The sequence below is a fragment of the Barbus barbus genome, assembly GCF_936440315.1.
Source record: "Barbus barbus genome assembly, chromosome: 21".
Classification (NCBI taxonomy): Eukaryota; Metazoa; Chordata; class Actinopteri; order Cypriniformes; family Cyprinidae; genus Barbus; species Barbus barbus.
The window spans coordinates 26,492,808-26,520,547 of NC_136749.1; the positions used below are offsets into that span (position 1 = coordinate 26,492,808).

Below are 27,740 nucleotides of genomic sequence, written 5' to 3' on the forward strand. Positions count from 1 at the left end.
AAATAGGACATAAGATGACTTGTTTAGATATTTGCTAACTTTAAATTGAGTTTAAACAAATTATACAAATATTTGATATGCTTTTCTCTTTTTTCATCTACATTCATAAGTGGAATGTACACAACAGAAGAATATCATATCTCTATTAGGAAATGTTTTTAGGCAAGTTTTCCACAGAAATGATAGGCGTTAACGTATCATAAAGGAAAAATAACTTATGAGTTCATGCTGACAGAACGTGGAATTGACCAGACAGGATGCTGATGATATTTTTCCAGCATCAGCAATTTGCATCATGACTAAGCCGGTCCCCCTTAAATAAAATTGTTCCTTACTGCTTTGTCACTGTAACTCAGGTCCGATTTTCTTTCATAGGCTCCTCGAACCGATGCCTATCATGTACAATGTGGTTAACCAACCAGCGTGCAACACTGAGCTCCCACTCTATCTTCACATTTGCCCTTTTCTGCCCACGGGCGGAGCTTAAAAGGAAACTCCTACCGCCATTGGCTCACGCATGTGCCTGTCAAACTCACCTCACTCTTTGATTGGCCCAAACGCCCAGTTGAGTTTCTTTAGATGGGCGGATTTGTAGCGCTTTGGTTGACATTGTTGTTGTTGTGGGAGTAAGAATGTACATAGTCAAGTCTTTTTAAGACAAGAAGCAAGACGTATTTTTGACATTTACACAAAGCTGAATAGCACATTACCCCCGGAGGAAGTGATTTTCTGCGAAAGAAAGGCCCAGAGTGGGAGGAAATGAGAGAGAAATTCCGCGAGGCCGCTCGAGGTAAGCGCGCAACTGCATTAGCTTTAGCTGCACGAGCCTGAAAACCCTTCACGAGCGTTTTGTAACGGAACCGGGTCGATTTTCATCAGCGGCTGAGTGTCGGTGATAAAAGCAAAGTGTCCGTTATTTCCTCTATATCCACAGTTTGACGCCAGATTAGATGTTTTCTGTGGAAAAACTGTGTGAAAGTAGAGCGTTAATAAGGGAAAGTTGACCGTTAGGTCATGTTTTAGGCTGGACACTCTCTGAGGGGGACGGTTGACCCTTCTTTAACTGCTGAAACTATATTAAATAACCGTCACAGATTATAAAAGTTAATTACAACTCTTATTAAATGCTCTCAATTGTATATAACAAGACTTGATCCTCGGTTTGTGGGCTAACGCAATATTTGTGACCCAGCAACTTTGAGAGACGCTCGCTATCCGCTAGCCGTGCGGCTAACTAACTGCTCAAGCAATGACAGTCTGGAAGAAGGACAAATTGTGTGGCTTTAAAGGTTTAGATTAGTAAGAAGTGAAAATGTGTTCTTGAATATTGAACACTTTTGAAGCTACCATCTGGCAGCCTATGGTTGTGGTCACTCCTTTCAGCCCACTGACTCTTCGTGCTTCACAGGTATGTGGTTGTCATATACAGGTATGTTTGTGATGCTGACCTGTGCATCATATTTGTTTTTGTTTGACTTTAGCTTATCATGTTGTGTACAGTGTGTCTCATACCTTGTCCTTTTTGTATATTTATTCATTGTGTTATATGATGACCTGATCTATATTTTCCGTTATCTTCATATGCCAATTCAACTAAAGATCATCTTGCAAATAACAAATGTATTTAAGCTGAAGAAATAAATATTATATATATATATATATATATATATATATATATATATATATATATATATATATAATTCTTTCTAGTAATAATATTTTGTTGGCTGAAAAGCACAGTGTTAGGTTAAAGGTGCGCTCAGTAATTTTTGGTAATTAGTAGAAGTAAATAGCAACCACTTCAGTCATCTAAAAAATCATATTTTATTCAACGTGGAACTAGTTGCCTGCTTATGGGCACTGCCATGTCGGTATCATGTGTCATGCAATTGATAAAATCTCTCAATTAGCAGTCTAACACCATTTGAGAATAAACAGCGGGACATCCATTGTCAAAATCAATTAAAATAATTAATAAGAGTTTGCTAAACACAAAGTCATACTGATTGCATCTTTGACTGTATATTATAGCAACCACCCAAGGACAGGTGAAATGTTTTGTTTTGTGATTGCGGCTATCTCAGGTGAACTGCAGTGTTTTTCAGTGACCCAAATCTGTATGGGAAATTATAAGGAATTCTTATTTTATAATTCTTCTTATTTTCTTCTTCTGGTGGAATTTGACAGAGTTCTCAGAGTGTGGGGTGCTCATTATCGAACCCCGCTTAAAATGAAAGCTGTGGGCACTTGCTGCCATGGTTTGTATCCCTACAATGTGTGGGTACGGTTACACTCAGCCCTGAATTATTCAGCTCTGTATTTACAAGCTCTTTTGTCAGCTTGTTGTTTAGTGAAGGCAGCCACCCCTAAACATGAAAGTAGGACATGCAAACAAAGTCTTGGGGTTTTAGACTGTTTGGGCTTGTTTTTCTCTTGTGTGGACCTTGAAAATAATAGTAGCTAAGCCTTCGTAGTTTAAACGCAGTACATCAGCCTCATTATGATTTTGAGTTATTCTTGCATAGTTGACAAATGAACATGGGCATTTACTTTTTTTCAACCTGTTCAATGATGAATTATTTTTCAAAAGTAGAAATATTCCATGCAGTTTCTGTATTAATATGAATTCATGAAAGCTGCATGAACAATAATTAGAATGCAGTTCGAGAAATGCTGTTTGACGTAGTTTTATATGCAGTTTAGCATGTCACACCCCAGGACGGGTGTCTGTTGTCTGTTAGTCATGGTGAAGTTCATAGGATTTTATTTTAATTCAGCATGTTCAGACTAATGTCATTATTGTATGTTGCTCTTGGGTTTACATCATAAACTGTTACAGAGTAAATGGGCTGTTTTAGAGATGCTCTACTGTTCTTTTCATTGTACGATTTATGCAGAACCACAAAGACCTTGTGTAATACCCAGAAAAGTGTGTTGTTTTATGGTTTGCAGTAAACAGGTTGAAAGTTACAGGATCTTAGAGCTTTTTTCCTCTGAGTCATACTCTATTTGCAGCACACCTGAAACTGAAGAACAAGTGTGGACTGTGCTTTGGAGGTCTCTGCTCCCTCATTTCTTAGTCTACATGACGTTATTAATGTTTTTTGGCAACTTAACTTTTTTTTAAGTTGGTCCAGTTTGCAGCAGTGTGCATGATTGCATGATCGTCACTATTTAATAGTAATAGTGATACCTGTAAGGTAACCATACGCCCTCTTTTTCATGGACATGAACATCCTGTCTAGGATTTTTAAGTTGCATGAAATGTTTACGTTTTGGCTTTGTTTTCCTTTTCCTACATGCTGAAGGTGATGAATGAAAAGGAGTGTGACAAATAGCGTGCAGGCATTGTGCATAACTGACCAATCGTTGCACGTGAGAATATTTGATGTTTCAGACAGCTGAAAACCAATGCTTGTTTTCAGAGCTTCACATCAGTCTGTTTATGTGTAATTCCTTGTTTTGTTTATTTATTTTTGAGAGCTAATTCTGAGCTGGGTGTCCGGTAAGAGCCTGCAGGTGCTACTTGTTAATTATGAGAATTTAAGAGGTGTCCCCTCACCAGTGGGCCTGTGAACAGCTGGTGAATGAGAGCAGGTGGGGCAGAGACTTCATATCACTTACAGTGTTAGCACTGAGCCAAAATGCTCCCACAACAATCATCTGCCCTGATAAACACGGGCACCATATTAAATTGACATGAGACCCTCAGCTTTAGACCGCTTGCTTCTTTATATAGAGGAACTATGTTTTCATTTGATATGAGCTAACATGCACCATCAGTATTGTGCCCTTGAGCGAAGCACTAGATCGAGCCGTTTGCTCCAGGTGAATTGACCCTGGATAAAAGTGGCTGACTGCTCACATTATGTCTAGTCAAAGAGCATTGTCTCTAACTTGTCTAATTGCTAGATGTTAAGCTGTAGCTTTAAAATGCAGGTTGTTTCCTCTACAACACGCAGCTTCCTAGGAACTAACTGTTCTCTTGGTTTCTCCAAAAGGCCATGTGACGACAGCCAGTGCCCACGGTTTGATTCATTACTCTGGAGAGTCCTGCTAGCAGCACACCTCGCTGCCCCAGACCTATGCGTCAACTTCACAGCGTTCCTTAACAAACCGCTATTCTTCGGAGCACCACAGATTATACTGTGCAACAAAAGCGGAACCGCTAGTCCTAAATAGTGGCCAGTGAGTCAAATAAACAATATCAGCCATGTAACCGTCAGTTTACCCAAGCCACCAGCACTGTGACTGTCACTGGGCCCAGTGCCTGGTGTGAAAGTGTGCTGATCACATGGCTCATTCCTCGTGCCCTGAACATCAGTCTCGATCCAGAGCAGCCGTAATCCTATCCCAGAGAAGCTGAAGAGGAGTCTTTCGCCTGGGATGACATCACAGGGATTGACGTAAAGATGCCTGGCTGTCGAGTTTGCAGCACGTGGGGATTCACATGAGCACTAGCTGCCTTAGGCTGTGGATAATTCATGTTGAGCTGCCTATGGTTTGTTGTGTGCTCCAAATGTCCTCCTTGATAATACATTTGTTTGCTATTGAAGAAGTATTGCTTTTCTATTTACCCTGGTGAGAAGTCACTCCTTGAATTGGTTTGTTTGAAGTGTCTTATTTCAACAACAAAGTAGTTAAGCTTGACTTGCTTAAACATTTTGTACAGATAAGTTTCATTGAGTTTACTTATGGACATGGTAGACTACTTTTGCTTGATGAAAGGAAGCAGCAACGGTAGATAAAATCTCATTAAATATATGTGCCTTTTAAGAATGATGTGTAAATCAAAACACAAACCACACCCTGCCACATTAATGTGGATTGCATAACAGCATCAGTGTAAATGCAACAACTCAAATTAATCATTCAAACAACAATAGCATCCTTTGTAGGAGCCGCAGCTAGTTTCCCACGGCACAGTGAGCATTGCACATTTTTCAAATGACACAAGCTGCCAACGTGATTGTGCCCTTCAGTCTATTCCTGCTCAGATGGCTGGTTTTCTAAGGCATGTTTGTTAAATTCAATTACATAAATGTGACATAGTCAGATGTGGATGGAAGGGGGAAACCCAAACCATGTACACAGTACAGTATGACTTGTCGTCCAAACATTTTTTAGTTTGGGTTGGCAAACTCCCCTGCACTGTGAAAACTTTGGAGGATTGTTTGCCAGGGTCAATGAAAACATAACTGTCGTTATCTTGTATTTTTATCTCTTATTTTTTGCTGCACAGCAGGAGTCGTAGCCATGATGCAGAATTGCCATTGTGCTACCAAGATGGCTGGCTCAGTTGGATTTTTTTTGTCTGCATTTTCTTCACTGAATTTTAGTTAAAATCTGTGAAAGAACAAGTGTTAATGCAATAAATGGAGTACTGCACTCTTATTGGTAGCTGAAATAATCTGTTGGGGCAGATGTTGTGTGTGTTGGCTGATAGGCTTATCTTTTACTATTTGTATTGTAAGATATAAGTAGACTTAAGGAAACTCTGACTATTTTCTGTACAAACTTTTTAAGCTTTTTAAAAGGCACTGCACTCTGTTGATGTTCTAGCTCAGCGTATGTTACTAACGTATAGTATATACACTGCCTGTCCTGAACTCAGTGACCCTTCAGAGATAAAAACAAGTTAACTGTGACATAATTCTCTTATCTTCATTATTTACTGTATTTCTTGGTAGAGTAGACTGTAGCTGAAATAGAGTATTACATAATTGACTGTGAGCTCATCTCACTGTAAAAAAAAAAAAAAGACTTCTCAGTCATATCAATAAAGTGCATTGTGTTCCATGTTATTCATAGCGTGGGGGTTTGCCAGATTTCATGCCCTCCTGTTTCCTCTCTCACTGCTGTCTGTTTAGCAGACTTTACTTTGTACTTTGTGTAGCTTTTTTTAGGCTATGATTATATATGGCTATTTTTAGTAGTCAAGAACAGGCTTTTCTAAACTTGGCACTTTGCTGATAAGAGCTTGAACGTGCGTTGGGAAGCTCTAGTGCCACAGAGTGTTCCAAAGATGTTTGTTACGTTTACATTTGCAAGACATCTCTTATCAGACTTTTGACCAATTTCCCAATATTAGAATTGACATTTAAAATAGTTTAGTCATCAACGTTTTGCCACACCTGCCTATGACAGGTGTTTGATTAGATTGTTGCCTTTTTCCTGGCCAATAAGCCTTTTTATTATTATAATTTTTTTTTTTATATATATTTATTTTTGTTTAATTGTATTTACTAATCTACTTTTATTTATTTTATTTTATTTATTTAGTCAGTCAGTCTGTCAGGAAATAATATGAACTTAAATGGATGGACAAGGCAAGATAAGGTAAAGCTTGACCTCTCTGCACTGTAAAACTTCTTGATAGTACAAAAACAAATTGGTGTTAAGACCAGAGAAGGGAGGTGACAAAACATAGCAGCACAAGGCCTATGTATTCTCTTCAAAAATTATTTATTTTGTCCCTCTTTATGACCAGGAAATGGCAAACGCAATTGAACATATTGATTAGGAGTCACAGGGCATTTGGACTGTTTAGCACATTTGCTTAGCTGCAAATGGACAAATTAACAGCGACTCCATGCTCTGACTAAACAATTGGTTTGCTTTGCACTAAAGACTTTTAATGAGGGCTGGACAGGATACTGAAGAGCATATATCTGTGGTGCGGTCCTTGAATTTCCCAAGAGTGTACACATCCCCACCCAACCCCCTGAGACGGCCTTTGATTTCAGGCCTCAGTGTCTCATCTTTGCACGGCCTGTCTTGGTGCAGCAGTGAGCGGGTGCAAACTGGGTTTTGAGAGCAAACCGGCTCTATCTCCTCTTTGCCGCATCACAGAGCCCTAGCAGTGATGTTACATAACAACAATACTACGCATCCCATGCCTAAATGGATTACACCAGAACAAAGTTTGCTAGGCTCATCAGATCTTACAAGACTTCATTGGACTTTGTTTGATTCATGCATTGACAATAATTAATTTTGCTCATGAAATAATACTTCATCTACTGCTGTAACTTGTATGCATAAGAATGTGCATATTATTAGCAAGAAAACATTTTATTTGGGCCATGGCTGTCTAATTTTTTTAATGTATTTTATTATTATTTCTTCTTCCACTTTTGCTAATGGGGCAGAATCTTTAAACTTCAAATATGTTGCCGTTGGCTGTGATTTTGTTGCTTCTCTCAGCATTCAGTGAGAACAGAAAAATTACTTGACACTCAAATGGTCGTGTCGCACCTGGTCAGGGCATGGTGTGAGAGTGACAAGCATGAGTCAAGTTGTGATTGACAAGCAGCCTCTCCTGCTTTCAATCTCAGCAGTGGTGGTTGCTTGATACCAGTTGGGCTCATTAATGCAGCTCTAAAACCACGGGGATCATTCATCCCATTACCCTTTATCAGTGACTTCTGATACGTCTGTTGAGGAGGTTTGCTCCAAACCTCAGAAATCATTTCAGCTCTGAGTTTCTTCTCCCAGTATTGCGTTTATATTTAGATCATGATTGTCTGGCCTTCTTAGTTTAGGCTTTGTGTTTTGCTTGACATTACTAATTTGGATTATGAGCAGCAGATGGTTGGTTAGTGTTTTATCTTGCTCATTTACGGTGGTGTTTGTCACTAGTGAGTTAGGTCATTAGCTCTGCATGAGCAGACACCACCTGAAGAGAAACAGAGTCTATAATGTATTCAAACAAATCCTCTTTAGTTGCTGACTCTGGTGCCATTAACTCCACAGTTGATTAATGTTAGCAATGTTTAAATTAGTTAAATTGTGTAATACACAGAGAAAAATTGAATGTAGGATTTACTATGAAACAATTTTAACTCCGAAATTGCTAGTTTCACCAATAATTACAAATCAACATCAAGTAATACATTGAATTAAACATTGAATTTTAAGGTAGAAAGACTGAAATAGTATTTTCTTGTAAAACAAACTCTTTTTTTGCATTGTTTAATGTGTTGACACCTGTATATTCAGAGCAAATTCACTGTAACTTTGTAACAGTAGAATTAGTTTCCTCCTTTCTTAAATTTACAGATTTTTGTGAATTGAGTAAATATGGTGAAAAATAAGTGTTCATTCAGTTTAGTTGCATTGTATCTGTCATTGCACCTGCAGATATTATTCTAATTTCTAACTCACTCATGTATTTTTCTTAGCCTACTTTTGGGTATAAAATAAGTCAGCTACCATGGAGAAGCAGAGTGTTGCCATAGAGTAAGAACTTTGTCAACTCGAACTCAGTTTAAGATGTGACCACTGCTCTGGTGTCTCATTTATATTACCATGCTTGTCATAAGATCTATTGAGGCGATCTGACAAGCAAATCAGGAGAGGCATGTCAAGTCTTGTTGCATGCATCAGGGCTCAACTGTGGGGATTTTTTTTTCCGCTGTCCTGGTCAGTATTTCAGGCTATTATCAGCTCCATGACGGCTATAAAACAATGACGTTATTGCTTTAAATATGCAATATATCCAAATGCATAAACGCATGCACATGATCATTAAACATAGTTGACAACACAGCACTAACCGGAGTGACCGTTTCATCATATGGCCTAGAACTCGCTCTCACTGACCCAGTGTCATCTTTATTGTTCAGCCTTGATGCCCTTTTATATGGCTGCAAAGGTTACAAGCGTTTGTGTTATTTCCATAAACTGATGCAAATCTTTGTTCTTAGTTTAACCTGTACACAATCGTAGTCATCAGTCATATAGGTTAGAGGGCTTGAGTCAGTGCACAAGAGTATACACAACCGTGTTGAACTCTGCTTGTGTGTCTCCGTTTCAATGATCCTGCTATCTTAAAGCACCCACGTGTTGGCAGCAATGCACGTTATGTAACAGACAAAAGCCCGGCTAGCCAATGCAGAAAAATCTGTTGGGTGCTGTCTGTTTACAATCCATCACCTAGGTGTCTCTGGCAAAACCAGAATGCCATAATGATGCTTGAGAGATCATCCAGATTGCCTATAAACTGACTCCGTAAACATGCTGGTAACCTTTTGTTAGTCGCTTCTCCCGCAGTAACCTGAGATGTTAAAGGAATAGATCCCGCAAAAATGAAAAGTTGCTAAAAAATTTGCTCGCCCTCAGGCCATCCAAGATGTTTTTTGTTTTCTCATTAGGAACAGATTTGGAGAAATTTAGCATTGTATCACTTGCTCACCAATGGATGTGAATGGGTGCAGTGAATGGGTGCCGTCAGAATGAGAGTCCAAACAGCTGATTAAAAACATCACAATAATCAATTAACGTCTTTTTAAAGGGGTCATATGACAATGTTAAAAATAACATTATTTTGTGTATTTGGTGTAATGCAATGTGTTTACGCGGTTTAAGGTAAAAAAAAAAAAACACATTATTTTCCACATATTGTACATTATTGTTGCTCCTCTTTGCCCCACCTTTCTGAAACGCGTTGATTTTTACAAAGCTCATTGTTCTGAAAAGCGAGGTGTGCTGTGATTGACCAGCTATTCAGTGCATTGTGGTTGGCAGAATACCTCAAGCGAGTGATGGAAATGTTATGCCCCTTACCATATTTGGAAACACACAATGTCTCCATGGGGTGTATTCCAGAAAGCACGGTTAACTTGCCTTCAACTAAACCCTGAACTTTGGGTTGTTTAATCTTTGAACCTTGAGAATATGACTTATATTTTTAGTTTGATGCTAATTATATATTAAGTCATATCAGATATGTATTTTTATTATAGTAATACATTATAGAAAATGCCCTAATATAAGTAATAATAATAATAAAAAAAAATATATGTATATATTACATATTGTAATATTGTGTAATGTTGTACGCTATCTGTCACGCCCACTGAAGGCTCATCAGCGTGCGCTGATAGCGCTGACGTGAACTAACCCTGGAACATAACCTGCTCCGGAGCAGGTTATCTTCAGAGAGCAAGTTACTATGATTACTTGCAAACTCTGAAAGTAACCTCCGATTTTGGAACCGAAAGCTGAGGTTATCTGCTCTCTTATCCTCAGACTTACCTGGGTATGTCACATAACCTGCTTTCTGGAATACACCCATGACACGCCTTCTTTCTTTGCATAAACATTTGGCCAGTGTTATGCAAATCGTCCAACACAGTGACGTAGATATGTGGGGGCTTGTTTAAATGAGGCATTTTAGGAAGGTGTGGACAAGTCTTAACTTTTATAAAGTATATCTCTTTGGGTTTGAGACTTTAGTCGTTGCAACTTTACGGATCTTATACATGCACAAACAGCTTGTAACACTCCAAAGACGAAGGAAAACTTGAAATTTTATGTATAGCGGACTCACATTTCTTCTTGATGGATTTGTTTATTGCATGCAGCTTTTGGTTTCACAAGATGTTAATTGATGGAGTAGTGTGGATTACTGTGATGTTTTTGGATCCATATGAGCAAGTGCTTTAATGCAAAATTTCTCTGTCTTTGACAGTTTTGCTTGTTGGATGGCCCTGCTGAGAGATGGGCTTATGACCTTGCCCTGGGGTCCCAGACCTCTGGAACTGCTGCCCTGTTGTGTTTGTTTGTGTTATAGAAGAGGCTGACTCACTCTAACTAATGTTATGAAAGATGTCAGGTGAGCGTGAAGCGAGCTATATGCTATTGAGTCATTCAAGTTTTTATTTAGCTCTTCATATTTCCTTTGAACTTTGACAGGAGCTGTTTTGAGTCACTAATCTTATCCCCACCCAGTGGATTAGTCTGGATAGCAGCTCGGGGCAGGAGCTCTTTACATGCCTAGAAATCATCAGATAGAGATGTTTAATCATGTTCTAGATTCAATGGATTCTCTTGTTTTCGTTGTTGGTCTTTCTCTAGTTGCTCTTCTATAGTTGCCAAACAAAGTCAAAGCGAGAGAGAAAGCAGCTCCCTCGCTGAAAAGGCCCTTTATGTCCGTCAGTGGCACAGTGAGCCGCCTGCCTTTTTGTTGGGCGTAGAGGTGGGGAGGGCCCAGTAAGGAATCATGAGTCATGGGCATTATGTTGTAAAGTTTGAGTCAGAGCTTACAGGGAGGCAACGGCAGCGCTGACAGGATGTACCATTAAGGCAGGGAGGGGAGATTTAAACTTGGGAACTTTTGACTGCAGAATGTCATCATCTATATGTAGGGCTGGGTATCGTTCAAAAATGTTCGATATCGATACCGATACCTTGAGTTCGATACCGGTTCCTGAACGATACTTTTTTCGATACCAATTTTATGAAAACAGTTTTAACAAGATTACATTATCTCAAAAAACTTTGGTTTTATTTTTTTCAGCTTGTTGACATGTATACAGACTCAAAGACTCATCTCCTGAGACACTGCACAAAGGAACAAAATATAGCCAACACAATAAATCAGTGCAAATAATTTTAATAAAGCTCAAATAGTTTTCAGTTTACATTAGTGCGTGTTCGTTTTAAAACGCATAGCTCAGACACAATCATCATTTCTATTCATTTATTCTAGGTTGTTAAAGACTTCAAGAAATTTAAAATCTTTATCCACTTTCATAAGTGGGTGTTTTATTTTCTTTCACAATATGTTTTATTGTTATTAAATTCTGTGTTGTAGTATGTCTAATTATTTGAATGCATAAAAACTACTTAATTCAAATTTATTCTTAAAACAGCCTTATGAAATGATTTCTTTTTCCTCAGAACTTCTGTGTTCTGTATCTGGTTTTCAAATGAAGGCATAAAACATTAATTTCATTTTTCTTTTAAATTATTGAAAATAAAACATTTATTTATTTTGGCAAACAAAATTTTACTATTAAAATTAAAACATGGAATGTTGTGTGATCATTAATTAAAAAAATAAGAGTTTTAATAATTTTAATAGTAGCCTAGTAGTAGCAGTATGTACACTCTGCTGAACAATATTAATTTATTTCTACCGCAGTGTCTTCCAAGTTAATCCGAACTTTTATTTTGACGGGTTTCCGGGAATACCTTTACAGTTCTGTGTGTATATGATATGACGCAAGTTTTACTCGAATCAAACGGTAAAATGCTCACGAAGTGACTCTCAGAGCAGTTCTGGAGATGTTGTTCATGTCCTCATTTAGTGAGACGGCAGACGCTGAAATGTCACGCGAGCTTCAGTCTGTGTTTAGTAAGCGAAACTGCGCGATATAGAGAGCACACTGCTCCATACGCTACTACGCTTTCGAATTGCTCTCGCGGAGGTCAAACACTGAACAATCAGCACCGCGTCACTTCTAGTCAAACACACCTAGTGCTGCAGGTTTATTGGCTCACTGACGTTAATGAGATTAACCTCTTAGGTATCGAAATTTGGTACCGAACGACAAGACGTTTTTCGATACTGGTATCGAGGCAATTCGGTCGGTGCCTAAAAAGTATCGAACTCGATACCCAGCCCTATCTATATGTGATGTCTCTATTAGTTAGCAAACTGTAAAGTGTAATCAGCAGCAATGAATCACTATTTAACACGTCAGAGGATTTACACTGACACCTTTGTTTGAGTTGATTTGCATTTTCCTGTTGAGTAAGGTGTAATTGCCACTTTAATTTGATTTGAAATGCTTTTTTTAGAACCTCGGATTCAGGAGGAACAGTGTGGTTTTCGTCCGGGCCGTGGAACACTGGACCAGCTCTATACCCTCTACAGGGTGCTGGAGGGTTCATGGGAGTTTGCCCAACCAGTCCACATGTGTTTTGTGGATTTGGAGAAGGCATTCGACTGTGTCCCTCGCGGCGGCCTGTGGAGGGTGCTCCGGGAGTATGGGGTCCGGGGTCCTTTACTAAGGGCTGTCCGGTCCCTGTATGACCGAAGCAGGAGCTTGGTTCGCATTGCCGGCAGTAAGTCAGACTTGTTCCCGGTGCATGTTGGACTCCGGCAGGGCTGCCCTTTGTCGCCGGTTCTGTTCATAAGTTTTATGGACAGAATTTCTAGGCGCAGCCAGGGGCCGGAGGGTGTCAGGTTTGGTGACCACACGATTTCATCTCTGCTTTTTGCAGATGACGTTGTCGTGTTGGCTTCATCAAGCCAGGACCTTCAGCAGGCATTGGGACGGTTTGCAGCCGAGTGTGAAGTGGCTGGGATGAGAATCAGCACCTCCAAATCCGAGGCCATGGTCCTCAGTCGGAAAAGGGTGGTTTGCCCACTTCAGGTTGGTGGAGAGTTCCTGCCTCAAGTGGAGGAGTTTAAGTATCTTGGGGTTTTGTTCACGAGTGAGGGAAGGATGGAACGGGAGATTGACAGACGGATCGGTGCATCTTCTGCAGTAATGCGGTCGATGTACCGGTCTGTCGTGGTGAAGAAAGAGCTGAGCCGCAAGGCGAAGCTCTCGATTTACCGGTCAATCTACGTTCCTACTCTCACCTATGGTCATGAGCTTTGGGTCATGACCGAAAGGACAAGATCCCGGATACAGGCGGCTGAAATTAGCTTTCTCCGCAGGGTGGCTGGGCGATCCCTTAGAGATAGGGTGAGAAGCTCGGTCACTCGGGAGGAGCTCAGAGTAGAGCCGCTGCTCCTTCACATTGAGAGGGGTCAGCTGAGGTGGCTCGGGCATCTGTTCCGGATGCCTCCTGGACGCCTTCCTGGGAAGGTGTTCCAGGCGCGTCCCACTGGGAGGAGACCCCGGGGAAGACCTAGGACACGCTGGAGAGACTATGTCTCCCGGCTGGCCTGGGAACGCCTCGGTGTCCCCCCGGAAGAGCTGGAGGAAGTGTCTAGGGAGAGGGAAGTCTGGGCATCTCTGCTTAGACTGCTGCCCCCGCGACCCGGCCCCGGATAAGCGGAAGAAGATGGATGGATGGATGGAAATGCTTTACAGCTTGGCTTGAATAAGGCACTATGGTAGAGCTGCACGATATTCAAGAAAAATATGATAGCTTGTTAAATGGTGCAATATTTGATGTGCAATACGAAATCAATCATTTAAAAATTATTTAACTATGTAAGATCTCTGCTCATTGTTTTGTCTATTTCTGAATTAATGTAATGGAAAAAAAAGCTTAGGCCTATTTGTTGGTTAATTGGTATTCATATAATATTATAAATGGTCATTATATTTTGTTGCTTATTTTTTCTGACTTTGGAAAGTGGCATTTGACAAAAAAACAGCACAAGTCTTGAAGTCAATATTTACATTAACAAGTTGGGACAAATATAATGTAATACAATGGAAAAATATGTAAGTGGTGTTCTGTGGCTCAGCAGGATTGTGTACCCAATCTATTCTTTGCTCTTTGCTTCACCATAAACATAACTTTCTGAAGGGTTTTTGAGATATGCATATTGATTATGTACATCGAATTTTCAATAATTTTAATATCGGCTATCGGTTCCGTGGCATTTTTCAGTTCCTCCAATGCTTTTCTGTGCTGGCTTCTCAGCTTACTGCCACTTTGTGTGAGGATGCTTTTTAAAATGCTTTTTAAAACTGCACTTTGTGCAGTTTTAGGCATAAAGGTTCAGAGCTTTTATGTGCATTTGATTCTATACATCCTTCAAGTCATGTTGGAATGAATGTATTCTATGAGATATGTGCTCATGAATGGTACTTTCTGTGAATATTGACTGTACAATTTAGTCTGTGTGTGTTTTGTGTGCTGTTGATGAGGAATGGCTTTAAAGCTTACTAGAAAATAGTACTCGTTTAGCCAGTTAATGAGGCAGCAGACTTGCGTGACAAAGCTAAATAGTCCATCATTATCTATGCATCATTCTTGTGCTGACACAGAGAAAGCATCAATTACACACAAAATTTGCTCTTCTTTGTGTCGTATTTGAACAAAAAAGTTTCCTGCCTTACATAAAATACAAAAGAGAGACATAAACAAAACTGCCAACACAACCATTTTATTCAGACTAAATTACTAGTCTGAACTAAAATCATTTGAATGCACGTTTGTAATTATGACTTCCAAATTCACAAGTAGGAAATTCTCACGAGGACTTAAAGAGTTAAGAAAAAAAACAATTTGTAAAGCTTAGATGTTTAGATCAAAAAGCATTGAAAACTTTTATGTCTTTTAATATTACTTTTGATCAATTTAATGCTTCCTTGCTGAATAAAAGTGTTCATTTAAAAAAAAAAAAAAAAAAAACCTTGCTCACCCCAAACTTTTATTTGTATGTTGCAAAAATAAAATTGTATTATCACTGGTGAGGTCAGCGGGAAAAAAATCATTTTTGTTGAGCCCTGTTTTATGTGTGGGTGGGTGTTATTCCCCTCAATATGTCATTGAATTACTTTTTATTTTACAGTTATTGAAATAACATCATTTGGAACTTTAAAATGTGCCTAAAACAGCACTAACATAGTAGCCATCTTTCTAATGAATTGCAAATTCTCTGTAATGCAAACTGAAGCGTTCAGCTGAGCTCCACAGCAGAGGTCACAAGAAAGACATGTGACTGCTGGAGTCAACAGATCTCTGGTAATGTGCACCAATATGATGCACAGAGCCAAAGCTTAAACATGGCCTCACTGTCTGTTTTCTTCTCTTGCTCTTTAGGTGTGGCCGAAACAGTCCTTCTGCTGTGAGGGAGAATTGTTCTCCTGTTTTTTCTCTCTCCTGATGCCCCCTTCTGCACTGTAAATTCATGATCACATGACTTTGGATATGGACGCGGTCCTGTCCGACTTTGTCCGTTCTACTGGAGCTGAACCCGGACTGGCCAGAGACCTGCTGGAGGGTGAGCCAAAACCATCCTGTTCCCCATCACCCTCTCAGATTTTCTATATAGATATAATTAATATTCATGCAATTTATTGTTCACTTATTTTTTTTAACAAAAATAAATACTTTTTCATTATGATGTTAAATGTAACTTGATTATGCATACTTTACAAAACTACATTGTAAAATTATTATTATTATGGTTACCATTCTGGCTATTTCTGTTTGGGTGAGTCATGAAGAGTTCAATATGGCGTCTACCCTGACTAAGGTCTTTATGATGAAGTGATTGCAGAAGAGTAAAAAAGCATCTATATGGATGTGTGCAATAAAGCCTTAACAAACCCAGCACATGTTGCCTAGCAACACTGCACATAAGAGAATGAGTTGAAATATGTATAGTTCTGCAGTATGCAGGCTTGACAGTTGGTACTGACCAGAATTTGCACAAGCAACTGCAGCGGACTGTGTCATCGAACTTTGCTGCGATGTCAGGTTAATATTTAAACTCCTAAGTAGAGGTGCAGGGAAACTATGAACTCTCATTTTCTTGCATGCTTCATGAATGTGGCTTTCTTCGCAGGAAAGAACTGGGACCTCTCGGCTGCGCTGAGTGACTTTGAACAGCTGCGACAAGTGCATGCTGGGAACCTCTCATGCACCTTTGCTGAGGAGAGAGAGTATCCCTCCTTTGAAAAGGAGATAGCTCGGACGGGGCGGCCTCACTTGCATCGCCAAGATGAGGCTGTTCAAGGTACAAAAGCACTTGAATATCTGTCTGCACAGCCTGACCTTAATTCTCAAATGTGGTTTGTAACTTTTGTAAATGATTTACACCGATCATGACAGTTAATTGCATATGATGTAATTTCAAAACCTTGCCCACTCTCACCTGACTAACGTTGTTTTTGAATTGAAGGGAGTGGAGGACTGATAAGAATAGGTCGACCAGATAATAGCTTACCAGTGTCTAGTTTTATATTCTCCAGTATACACAGTAATCTGAACATGTATCATGGCAGCAGCCACAGAGAAGCGACTGTCGAGGGGAATCTCTCACGCCAGCTCCACCATCGTCTCTCTGGCCCGTTCACACGTGTCCAGTACGGGCGGCAGCAACGAGCCACTTCTGGACACTCCGCTCTGCACCTTCCAGTTGCCTGACCTCACCGTCTACAGGGATGACTTCCGCGGCTTCATCGAGAGAGACCTCATTGAGCAGTCCATGATGGTGGCCTTGGAGCACGCTGGTTAGTTATTTCATTTCAAGAATCTCTCCTCCGACAGCTGAACTAAATATTTTGATATTAGGAGTTTTATAGTCATATATTTCTAACTTGTGTTTCGGTTAGCTGCTTTATTCTCTGCTGTCTGCATAAGCATCCTGACTAAAATGTAACATTATAAGTGACTGATTTGAAATGCCATACATAGGCAGCATTTTGTGCTTCTCATGTGACGCACACAGGAGTTTTCCATTAGCGTGATTTAGAGCATTAGTCTAATAAGCTTAAAGAAACACACCACACAAAATAATGGGTAAAATTTTCTTTTTTTAGTAGATTTAAGTATTGAATTAATTATGAATAAAGTGAATAAATATTTATGATTGATATTTTACTTGGTCCACTATTGCTCTTTTAGTGTTGCCTATGTAGGTAGCTCACTAGTTTTTGAAAAAGACAGGCTGTGTCCGCAATCGTAAACTGAGTAAGAGTAGGTACTACTTTTGAAATATTTACTTTGTGACCATTAAAAAGTATGTTCTATATAGTTTGAATGTAGTATCAATGTAATACGGACATACTGTATTTATGATGTCATATGTACTACCAGCATCATTGCCATTCACGTATCCTTTCCTGTAGCCTCATGGGATGGTAAAGTGTCTGTTGGATGCACACTTCAGAATCTCAACAGAAAAACTCTTTTTTTTTTTTTTACTGTTTTACTTTGAATTCAGACATACTACAGTTTGAATACTGTTTTTGCCTACTATATTAGAAGGAAGTATGTGATTTTTTTTTTTTTTGGATGCAGCCATAGAAACTGCGGTCAGGCCAGCCTCCACTTTCAAAAACACGGTCATTCTAGCTGCCAAGTTATTTTGTGGTGCGCGCATATACTAGTTTAAGTATATATATATATATATATATATATATATATATATATATATATATATATATATATATATATATATATATATATATATATATATATATATATATATATATATATATATATATATATATATATATATATATATATATATATATATATATATATATATATATATATATATATATATATATACTAGTTTTTAATAATCCACAACCCCAGGGTGTCTCTCGACCAGCTTCAAGAGGATCTGATGTTGCATTACAAAATAAAAGCCCTCCAAAAACTCATATATGACCAGTTTTGTCTTGTATTTTGTCAAGTTGTAGAAGGCTTTTATTTTATTTCTCATCAGACTGTTTTTTCATATTAATTGGTCTATTTATTTATTTATATCAGACCGTTTTAAATTATTATTTATTTATTAATTAATTTATTCATTCAATCATTGACAGAGAAACTGGCTGAATGAATCGCTTTTCCTTTGATCTTAGTTTTTACGCGCTATTAAAGCCTAGTATAGAATGACTGTGTTTTTGAAAGTGGAGGCTGGCCTGACCGCAGTCCATAGAAGGAAGTATCTTTGTGTCTGTAGCCACAGATTTGAGAGCCTTCTTCTTCAACAGGACGGTTGAACTGGTGGACTCGTTTGGGAACTGGCTGTCAGAGTTTATTACCTCTGGCGACTAGTGGTGATGGGAACTGTCTGTTACATGCTGCTTCACTGGGTAAGTGTTCAAACTATATATATATATATATATATATATATATATATATATATATATATCATGTCACCTTACAGGTTTCTAAAATTTTGTTGGTGTTACACATAGCTTGAAGATTATAAGATAAAAAACATTTAGTCTTCCTGTGAATTAATGTGTTATTGAAAACAGATGCTTATTGGAGTGGCATAGAGTTGTAAACAAGTGCTTTTTTTCCTGTATTATATTTATAGTGTAACTACTCATGTTCAAAGCAACAGTAAAAGGACTGCATACTTGCCTAGAAACCACTGCCAGGTGTAATATTAAGATATTAATTCAGTAATTATTTTTATAACATTATTATGCAGGTATGTGGGGCTTTCATGATCGAGACCTAATGCTGCGGAAGTCTCTCTATGCACTGATGGATCATGGGCAGGAGAGGGAGGCTTTAAAGCGAAGGTGGAGATGGCAACAAACCATGCAGAATAAGGAGGTTAGAGCACTTTATCTGTTGGTTCATTATTTTTTTTACAAAAATGGTAACGGATAATGCTAGTTTAGGATCAGGCTCCATCAAGTAAAATATAAACTACTATTGAAAAGGATTTTTTTTGTGTGTGTTGTGTTTTTTTTTTTTTACAAAAAAACCCCAAAAATTACAGCAAAAACATTTATAATGCTATAAACGATTTCTATTTTAAATGAACTTAAACTGTATATTAATCAGAGTTCTGAAAAAAAGTATCAGTTTCCACAAAAATATTAAGCTGCGCAATTGATTTCATTGATATTAATAAGAAATGTTTCTTGAGCAACAAATCAGCATATTAGAATGATTTATGAAGGATCATGTGACACAGAAGTCTAGAGTAATGATGCTGAAAATTCAGCTTTAATCACAGGAATAAATTATATTTTATATAATTAATGAAAATATACAAATATAATAAAGTAATTCTTTCAGACTGTAATATTTCACAATATTATTTTTTACTGTATTTTTATAACATAAATGCAATTTTTAGATCAGATGAATGCAGCTTCTTTCAAAAATATAAAAAAAAAAGTTACCAACCCCAAATTTTTGAACAGTAGTATAATTAGGAAATTAGAAAATCTGCACAAAGTTGCTCTGTTTCAGCCTAATGTTTGTGTGTGGATTTGTGTGTAGTCGGGACTGGTTTACACAGAGGAAGAGTGGCAGAAAGAGTGGAATGAGTTGTTGAAACTGGCATCCAGTGAACCCAGGATACACTACAGCACTAACGGCAGCAACGGGTGTGTTGATCTGATTTTATTTTCTACATTGAAAGCTGTAAATAGAGGTTTTCTGGAGTGTTTTGCTCATGCTGTGAGTTTGTTTTGTGTCCCGCAGTGCTGAGTCACAGGACGAGCCAGTGTACGAGAGCCTGGAGGAGTTTCATGTGTTCGTTCTTGCTCATGTGCTCCGCAGGCCGATAGTGGTGGTGGCTGACACCATGCTGCGGGACTCTGGGGGAGAAGGTAAATAAGCAGAGTATATTCATTTTTGCACAAACTATTTCTTAAATGAGGGGAGTTTCACAGCTCCAAAAACCTTCCTTGTCTATTGAAGCCAAGATGTAAAAATGGCTGTATAATGGTTATAACGTAACCATGAAAACATTAGCATGACTATGACTGTAGCGGAAAGATGCAATGGATAGTGTTGACTATGTCCCCTTTAAATAATGCATTTTCCATTTGTCCTCATGATCCATAAGCAAAGCTTATCATTTTTGTCTGTTGTTTAGCATTTGCACCAATCCCATTTGGAGGGATTTACCTGCCCCTAGAAGTACCAGCTAACAAGTGCCACCGCTCCCCTCTCGTTCTGGCATATGACCAGGCCCATTTCTCTGCCCTGGTCTCAATGGAGCAGAAAGACAGTTCCAAAGAACAAGGTGAGGAGTGGTTTATGTAGCAAATCTGTTTACTTTTTTTATGGTTCATGCAGTGTGCTGTTCTTGCCTGATAAACCAGTTTTTCAAAGCAAGACAGAACAAAATCTGCAATCATTTATTGTTTCCAGAAAGTCCTTATCCACTTAAATCCATCTTATTTCTTCAAAGGCCTTTGGGACTGTAGTCTTGGAGTTAATTTGAATACTGAATTGTGTTTGTAAAGAAGCCAAATTATAAATAAGTAGGGAAGTAGTGAAATTCAGAATGATACTGACCATTTGTTGCCTTTTGTTTGGTATATATCTCCGCAGTGGTGATCCCTCTGACAGACTCAGATCATAAGATGCTGCCTTTGCACTTTGCTGTGGATCCTGGAGAAGACTGGGAATGGGGCAAAGATGATAACGATAATGTGATGCTGGCAAGGTAGAATTTCATTACGCACATTTGTCTGTTTAAGGAATGTTCTAGGTTTGAAACCATTTGCAGTATGCGTTTGTAATCTGAATTAAATTGTGACAATGTGATTTTAAAAGATTTTTGTGGTCTTTACATAAACATCAACATTTCTCAGCTTTTTGAGGCACTCATCACTTTGTGCAATCCTCTGTACAAGTGTGCCACCTAGTTTAATGAATAAAAAAGGCCCATGCTCATGCATATAATTAAGCTGAATTGACAACATTTTTGAGATGCTGTCAGTTACCACAGACAATAATTCAGACTACAATTGAAAAAAGAATAACAAGCATAAATTGTTTACAGTAATAACCTTGTATGTCGAGTCTGAAGCGAGACATTCAGTTTTAAAGCAAAAATGCATGGCTCATATTTTTGTTAAAATTACATGAGTAATTTCTCTACACGTGTTTATACAATCTGAGGGATGAGTGAAAATTATTTATTTTGGTAGTCAACAGCATGTCACAAATGCCATCCGTAGATTTTGGCTTGTTTTAAATATGGAACATTGTTGTAATTGCTATGTGTTGTGCATATACCAGATTTGCTCTGAAAATGTTTTTAAAATATTCAGGTTATTTTTGTATTTTTGTGTTTATGTAGTGTAAAATGACTAAGCTTTGTCTTATTTACAGCAGAGTTTAGTCATTTCTGACCATAATGCATCATTCTTTAATGCAGATTATCACTAAATGCTTTCTATGAATGGAACACAGAGAAGCTCTCAAAAAGCTCAGGGTTGCATCTGTAGTTCCTCCTCATTCCCACAGCTTTCACATTTGTCACTATATGATATTCTGTTTTAAAATAATTTACTTATCTTGTTAAATACTTTAGCACATCTTTCTCATTATTTTTTTTTCTTCTCCAATTTATGCAAATGTTATTTTGTATTTTCATGAAACTTGCTCATTATTATTATTATTATTATTTTTAATCCAAAGCATGTAAAGTGCCACTTATAAGTGAATATCAGCGCTCTGACCTGCCTCTTGTTTGGTTTCAGTGTAACCTTATCTCTGGAGGCCAAGCTCCATCTGCTGCATAGCTACATGACTGTCACCTGGCTTCCTCTACCCTGTGAGGTACAGGTGAGCTTCTTGCTTTGTTTGACATGCTAAGAATAATTTAACTGGTCTAGTGTAAACTATCAGCCAGAAACCTTTGGTAAATTTGCTCTGACAACAACAGCAAAAAGTACGTCCAAAGCACTTTTATTTATAACACTAAAAAGGTTTATGTCTGTTGGATGGTATAAATATATTTTAAAGCTACTCTCATTAAGTAAAAGTCTTAAAATAAATGATGATACTAATTAAACTGCCAATGGCATTGAGTGTTTTCTGGTCACTTCTCATTTTCATGCTATCTAAATATAAACTTGTCTGGAAAAAATCTACTATGTAATTATTCGTTGTAAAAGAAATGATAAATTGTACACACATTTATTGAAGAAGTTCATTTTCCCAGATTTTTTTATGTTTTTATCCACTTTTTCAATATGATAAATGTAGACTTCATTATAATTTTAACAGTATTTTTGTTCTGTTCTTTTGTTATATGTAAAAGTTGAAAAGTAATTTGGATATGGGTCTGAAATGGGGGGGGGGGGGGGTGTTCTCTTACTTTTCTTAATTAAAAATAAGGAAGTAATTAAATAATAAATAAATATAATCATTTTTCATTTTATTTTATTTATTTGCATTTACAGCAGGCCCCATTGGCCCAGCCAGAGTCACCTACAGCATCTGCAGGAGAGGATGCCCGCACCCCGCCAGACTCTGGAGAGTCCGATAAGGAGTCCGTCAGCAGCAGTTCCAATGGCAATGGAGACAGCAGCACTACTGGAACCAGTGGCACAACAGGGAAAACAAGTGGTGGATCATCCAGCTCCTCTAGTTCATCCAGTAACAGTTCAGCAGGGACAACTGGCACAATTGGAAAGGAGAAGGGAAAGAAAGACAAAGAAAAGGATAAGGACAAGAAACGTGCAGACTCCGTTGCCAACAAGCTGGGTAGCTTTGGCAAGAGCTTGGGCAGTAAGCTGAAAAAGAATGTAGGAGGCCTGATGACGGGAAAGAATACAAGTGGAAGTGGATCCAAACAGGAGGATCAAGAGAAGAAGAAAGGTTCGCTGAGAGGTCGTAAGGGCAGTAAGGACAGTTCTCCCTCCATTCAAACCGGCTCTGAGGACTCTGGGAAAGGTTCACCCTCCTCAACCAGCGAGCGACAAAATGGATGCTACTCTTCTGAAAGTGACCCTTTTAAGTACAGCTCTGATGTGAAAGTGAGTCTCAGCATCCTCCGATCTGCTATGCAAGGCGAAAGGAAGTACATCTTTGCTGCGCTACTCGCTACAAGCAACCGGCAGCCGTTTCAGGAGGAAATGATCCAACGCTACCTGGTTGACGCAGAGGAGCGCTTCCGTGCCGAACAGGAACAGAGAAGGGAAGCTGAGCGGAAAGCGGCAGGAGGTCTCGCAACGAATGCTGGGTCCCAACTAAAAAAGGACGGGCCTGAGCTGAGTTACAGAAGTTTTGAAAGCAAAGAGGAAGTCACTGATAACTCACCTCCTACTTTTAATGCTTTGAAGTCGTCGTCTTTCAGCCCGGTGATGTACTCTGGTGTGGTCCCAATCCCCAGGCCCACCTTCATTGACCATTCTCCTTCCCAACTCACACAGCATCTCCATATGCATGGTTATTTGGATACACGACGGCAGCTGGCAGGAGGTTCGCCGTCTTCTTACCCAGGCCTACCATCCTATGCTACCTTGCCCCGGCACTGCCCTCTAGCACAGGGCCCACCCCATACCCAGTACCACCCTCCCTCCACCAGTTTAGGCAGCCCATCCCGTATCATCAACCCCTGCCTGACGTCTTTTCCCCAAGATCATGACCCAATTGATTACCCAACCGAACCTGCTGGAGGCTACACGAATGGCTTGCGGGACTCACGTTTCACTTTGGACAGTCGCAACGGGCCGTTGCCCGTGAGGCATTACTCTTTAGGCAGTGCGGGTGGCCTCGCCAACCTGCAGTCCAGCAAATGCCGAACGCCTACGTGCAATTACTACGGCCACCCCGAGACGGGCAATTACTGCTCGTACTGCTACAGAGAGGAGCTGAAGAGACGGGAAACGGATCCGGCCATCCACAGGTTTTGAATGGACAATCTCTGTCCGGTTTCTCTCCTATAGGACTCATTGGAGCCCACCGTGTGAGCCACATCATATCCTGTTTGCGTGGATCTTGCTTTAAGACATAAGTTCGGCCTTTCTGAACCAGGTTACTGAGACTTGGCGCCCACAATGAATGGCCATTGTGGGAAAAGGACTGCTGTTGTGTTACATTTGTTGTGGCTCATAGGCAGGAGCTTTAAGCTCTGCCAACATTTGCTTGACGTGGTCATCCTCTTTCCTGTCTCCTTGTCTCCTCCTAGTGGCGAGAATGTAGAGCACAGGCAATAGACATTGGAGCACAATGTGCTACATTGCATCACACGAACACACCGCGTACTCCAAAATACATGTTAAGCACAACCAGAAAATTTGCATTTGTATGCATAATAGACATTTCATGTAGAATTTCAGCTGCAATCAATGTAAGACTTGCCATATTGCGAGTGTAAGGCAAAAACACATTGTTAACTTCTAGTGAGTGTTATCTGCATTGGCCCAACGCTACAATAATTTAACTTGCACCCCTTTGGAAGCCATACCCGACTGGCTTGAATTAGCTAAAATGGTGCTTTTTCGCTTCTAAGATGTTCAACTTATGGAGCTAAACCTTGATAGCCAAAGTTTTTGCTTTGCGTCTTCACATGTCCATATGAAAAATTCACAGTCGTTTACGTTCTAAGTGTTTCTACAACATTTAAAAGTGTAAAACCTTTCAAATTAGCTCAAAAAAGGAAGGAAATCAGATGTCATTTTTCGGAACTTTTTCTAGGTACTCACAGGTCAAAGAGGGCTGATGTTGAAACAATTTCTGACCCCTTCAAATCTTAAATGTTACTGGCTTAAATGATCGATCACCCCCAGAGCAGTCACTGCACCAAATCAAGCACTTTTCTAATGTCCAGAGGTTGTGCGTGTGGGTTTCAGACGTGACCATGAATAGACTGTTATGTTGCTGTGCTTCTAGTCTGGCATTTCGCTCCGTTCTGGAGGGAGAACTTGCAGTTCCATTCGCATGGACTGTGGATGTCAGGGTTCGGCTGTAGGTGCCACTGTTGTGTGCAAGCTCACTTGTTTCCTAGTTGCCTTTTCAGTCTTAGTTCAGGGGGATTGTTGAACTGAATTTCTACTTCTGTTTGGTTTTGGATTCGAAGTGCTGATTATAGTGTTGTCAATATTTATGGACTTAGAGGGATGCTAGCAGATCTCTCAGTATCTCAATTACACGATGCATGGTGCATCGAGATCAAATCCAGTTACACTGTTAACAGACATCAAAGCCTCCATTAAAGCCAGCTAGTTGTACAATTCAGACAGAAACTAAAATACTGTTATTAACTCAGCCTTACACCCTGTTCCAAACCCGTATGATTGGCAAATACAAAAGTAGATTGTTCTTTTCCATACAATGGAAGTAAATGTGGACCTATCACTTAATGCGAGTAATGGACCAGAAGTCATTCGGTCCAAAGTCTTCCACTCCATCTCGCCTTCTGACAAATTTGAAGCCAGTGATGACAAACGCCATTTGGTTCTTGTGTCTTAACTGAGCACAACAAGCCAATGTGGATGTGCAAATGACATTTTGAGAGCTACGTTTTAGGACAAAACTGCTAATATAGCACACATGCACTCAGTTTTCTCTGAATCTGAGTCAAACCAGTCTGTTACATGTTACTAATTTTGCTCTTAAAATATTTAGTTACAACATTTTGACTTGGAGCACATGTCCCCATTAATTTTCATTATATGGAAAAGAGCGGTCTGGACGTTCTGCTGGACACAGCAGAAAGAAAGTCATACAGGTTCAGAACGACAAGAGGGTTAATGAAATGATGACGACAGGTTCTTCATTTTGGGCTGAATATCCCTTTACCCTGTCTTTGCTCATGTGAAATGGGCTCTATAGTACTGTAAGAGGATGTTGCTGCTGTGATCATGTTCATTTAAGTGGGTAAGTGTTAGTGTGCTGCGTTGATGGTAGCTGTAGAGTTGGTGTTGTAGTTGCCGCGAACCCCCTTCCGCTTCTCAAATGCTCAATACAGATGTAATCAGTCGTATGCAAATAATTGTATAACTGTGTCAGCTCAAGGCCACAATGTTCCCACATTTGCATTACTGATTTGCACAATTAAATATATGCTAGGTTAGTATCCTACCAAAATTTGAACATACCTCTTCTCTTCATCTAGCATCTCCCATTCGTTTGAAGCTATAAATTCTGTTTAGATTCATTTACGTTTTAAAGCACTAAATTGTCTATTATCTCTGACAGAGTGAAGTTTTGCAGCAGAATAAAAACTTGAAGGGTTGCTAGTATTATTTTTCACCCAAAGACAGAAAGATATCTTTGACATGTTATTCACTCTTATAACCAATAGATGGCACACTTGTTTAGGTTTCTCTTTTGCCATCACCTTTGTCTAAATCAGTGCATCCCTAGTGACCTTTTGAGGCCTATGGCTTACATTTTCATAGTGTAAATAAGGAACGAAGAGTATGCTGCTGCTGCTGCTGCTGCTTTTGGATTTGTTTTCCCTTTCAGTCCAGCACATTTGAATATAAACCATTTACCCAGATTTCCACTCGATAAGTCGCAAAAAAGGAATTCTGCGTGTGAGTTTGTGTTTGTGTGTGCGCACCTGGTGAATTGTTCTTTTGCAAACCTATTGCAGCTTCAAGGCACAAACAAGAGGAAATTGTCAGTGAAATGACAACTACTCTCCTTAGGAGTTTGTTCTCCTTCCATTGTACTCGTCGCTTGCGTTTAAGGGATCCAGTTATTTAATGAATGGAAAGCTCATTCAGCCACCCCGAGCGTTGGACTTCAATAAGAGTGCAAACATTTTTGTATTATGAAATAAAACTGTTGTATAAATACGTTCAAGTTATTTTTGTAAATCAAATGCAGTTTTACAGTGTTTTTTAAAGATACAAATGTATGCTGATTGGTGGTGGAGTCAGTATTCTGGAGCATACAACGATAACTGACAAGAGAAGCCTCTTAAATCCGAGTGTTTCTTGTGAACAAACTCATTTCTCCATCAGTGATCTGACAAGGTATGATTTGAAAATATATATTTGTAGTAAGATTTTTCAAACCGTTTGGGATGTTTAGTTCTGAAACTAGGATGTTCTTTATTATGTGGCTAGTTATCAAACAGACGGGCCTCTGAAGATTCCTAATTTTGATTTCTATTTTAAAGCGATTTATGATACTTAATCGAATTTTGAGTACATTTTTTAACGATGGTGGTGGCGTCCACCACCATCAGTTTTCACACACTAAATTCTCTTATTTAATACAGTGGGCTTTGTTTTGTTATGATGCAGCTTACTATTTTTATATGGTATGTTCATGGATGTGACAGAGCTACAGTCATCAGCATTCTCGAATGTGCATGAGACTGAAACTGTTGCATGTACAGAACTGGCAGATGCAATTTATCTACTCATATTTGTGCATTACTTCTGGCTAATTGGGCAGTTTGTTTGTTTTCAGCCGTTTTACCTTTCTCCTTGTTTGAGAGGTGACCCCAGGCTGTGTGACAGTGCAATCTAGGTGGAAAGAACATCTGATTTTTATGTTAGTTTTATTTTATTTTTTATTTTATTTTTGCACCGTTTTAATAAAATTCTCATTGTATTTAAACAGTTGTTTGT

The 27,740-nt window shown here is 39.1% G+C and overlaps 1 protein-coding gene across 4 annotated transcripts; it reads left to right on the forward strand.

Moving 5' to 3' along the window:
- Nucleotides 1–577: 577 nt before the first annotated feature.
- LOC306887058 (OTU domain-containing protein 7B-like) lies at nt 578–27,721 on the forward strand. 4 transcript variants are annotated; one of them, XM_079444530.1, is made up of 12 exons: nt 578–790; nt 15,523–15,703; nt 16,271–16,441; nt 16,710–16,937; nt 18,432–18,533; nt 18,881–19,008; nt 19,687–19,793; nt 19,891–20,018; nt 20,288–20,437; nt 20,749–20,863; nt 21,906–21,990; nt 22,611–27,721. In XM_079444530.1, exons 2-12 carry the CDS (start codon nt 15,619–15,621, stop codon nt 24,063–24,065), a joined length of 2,754 nt encoding a protein of 917 aa, XP_079300656.1. In that variant the 5' UTR covers nt 578–790; nt 15,523–15,618; the 3' UTR covers nt 24,066–27,721. The 4 variants fall into 4 exon arrangements, with proteins under 4 accessions (XP_079300656.1, XP_079300657.1, XP_079300658.1 ...); XM_079444531.1 differs by having other exon boundaries at nt 21,906–21,984; XM_079444532.1 differs by having other exon boundaries at nt 16,713–16,937.
- The last annotated feature ends 19 nt before the right edge of the window (nt 27,722–27,740 follow it).

What these genes read in the sequence shown, in the direction of transcription:
- LOC306887058 (XM_079444530.1), top strand. Translation starts at nt 15,619, where the DNA reads ATGACTTTGGATATGGACGCGGTCCTGTCCGACTTTGTCCGTTCTACT. An exon ending in AGACAGTTCCAAAGAACAAG is followed by an intron (nt 20,438 to 20,748) that starts GTGAGGAGTGGT and finishes ATATCTCCGCAG; the next exon opens with TGGTGATCCCTCTGACAGAC. An exon ending in GATAATGTGATGCTGGCAAG is followed by an intron (nt 20,864 to 21,905) that starts GTAGAATTTCAT and finishes GTTTGGTTTCAG; the next exon opens with TGTAACCTTATCTCTGGAGG.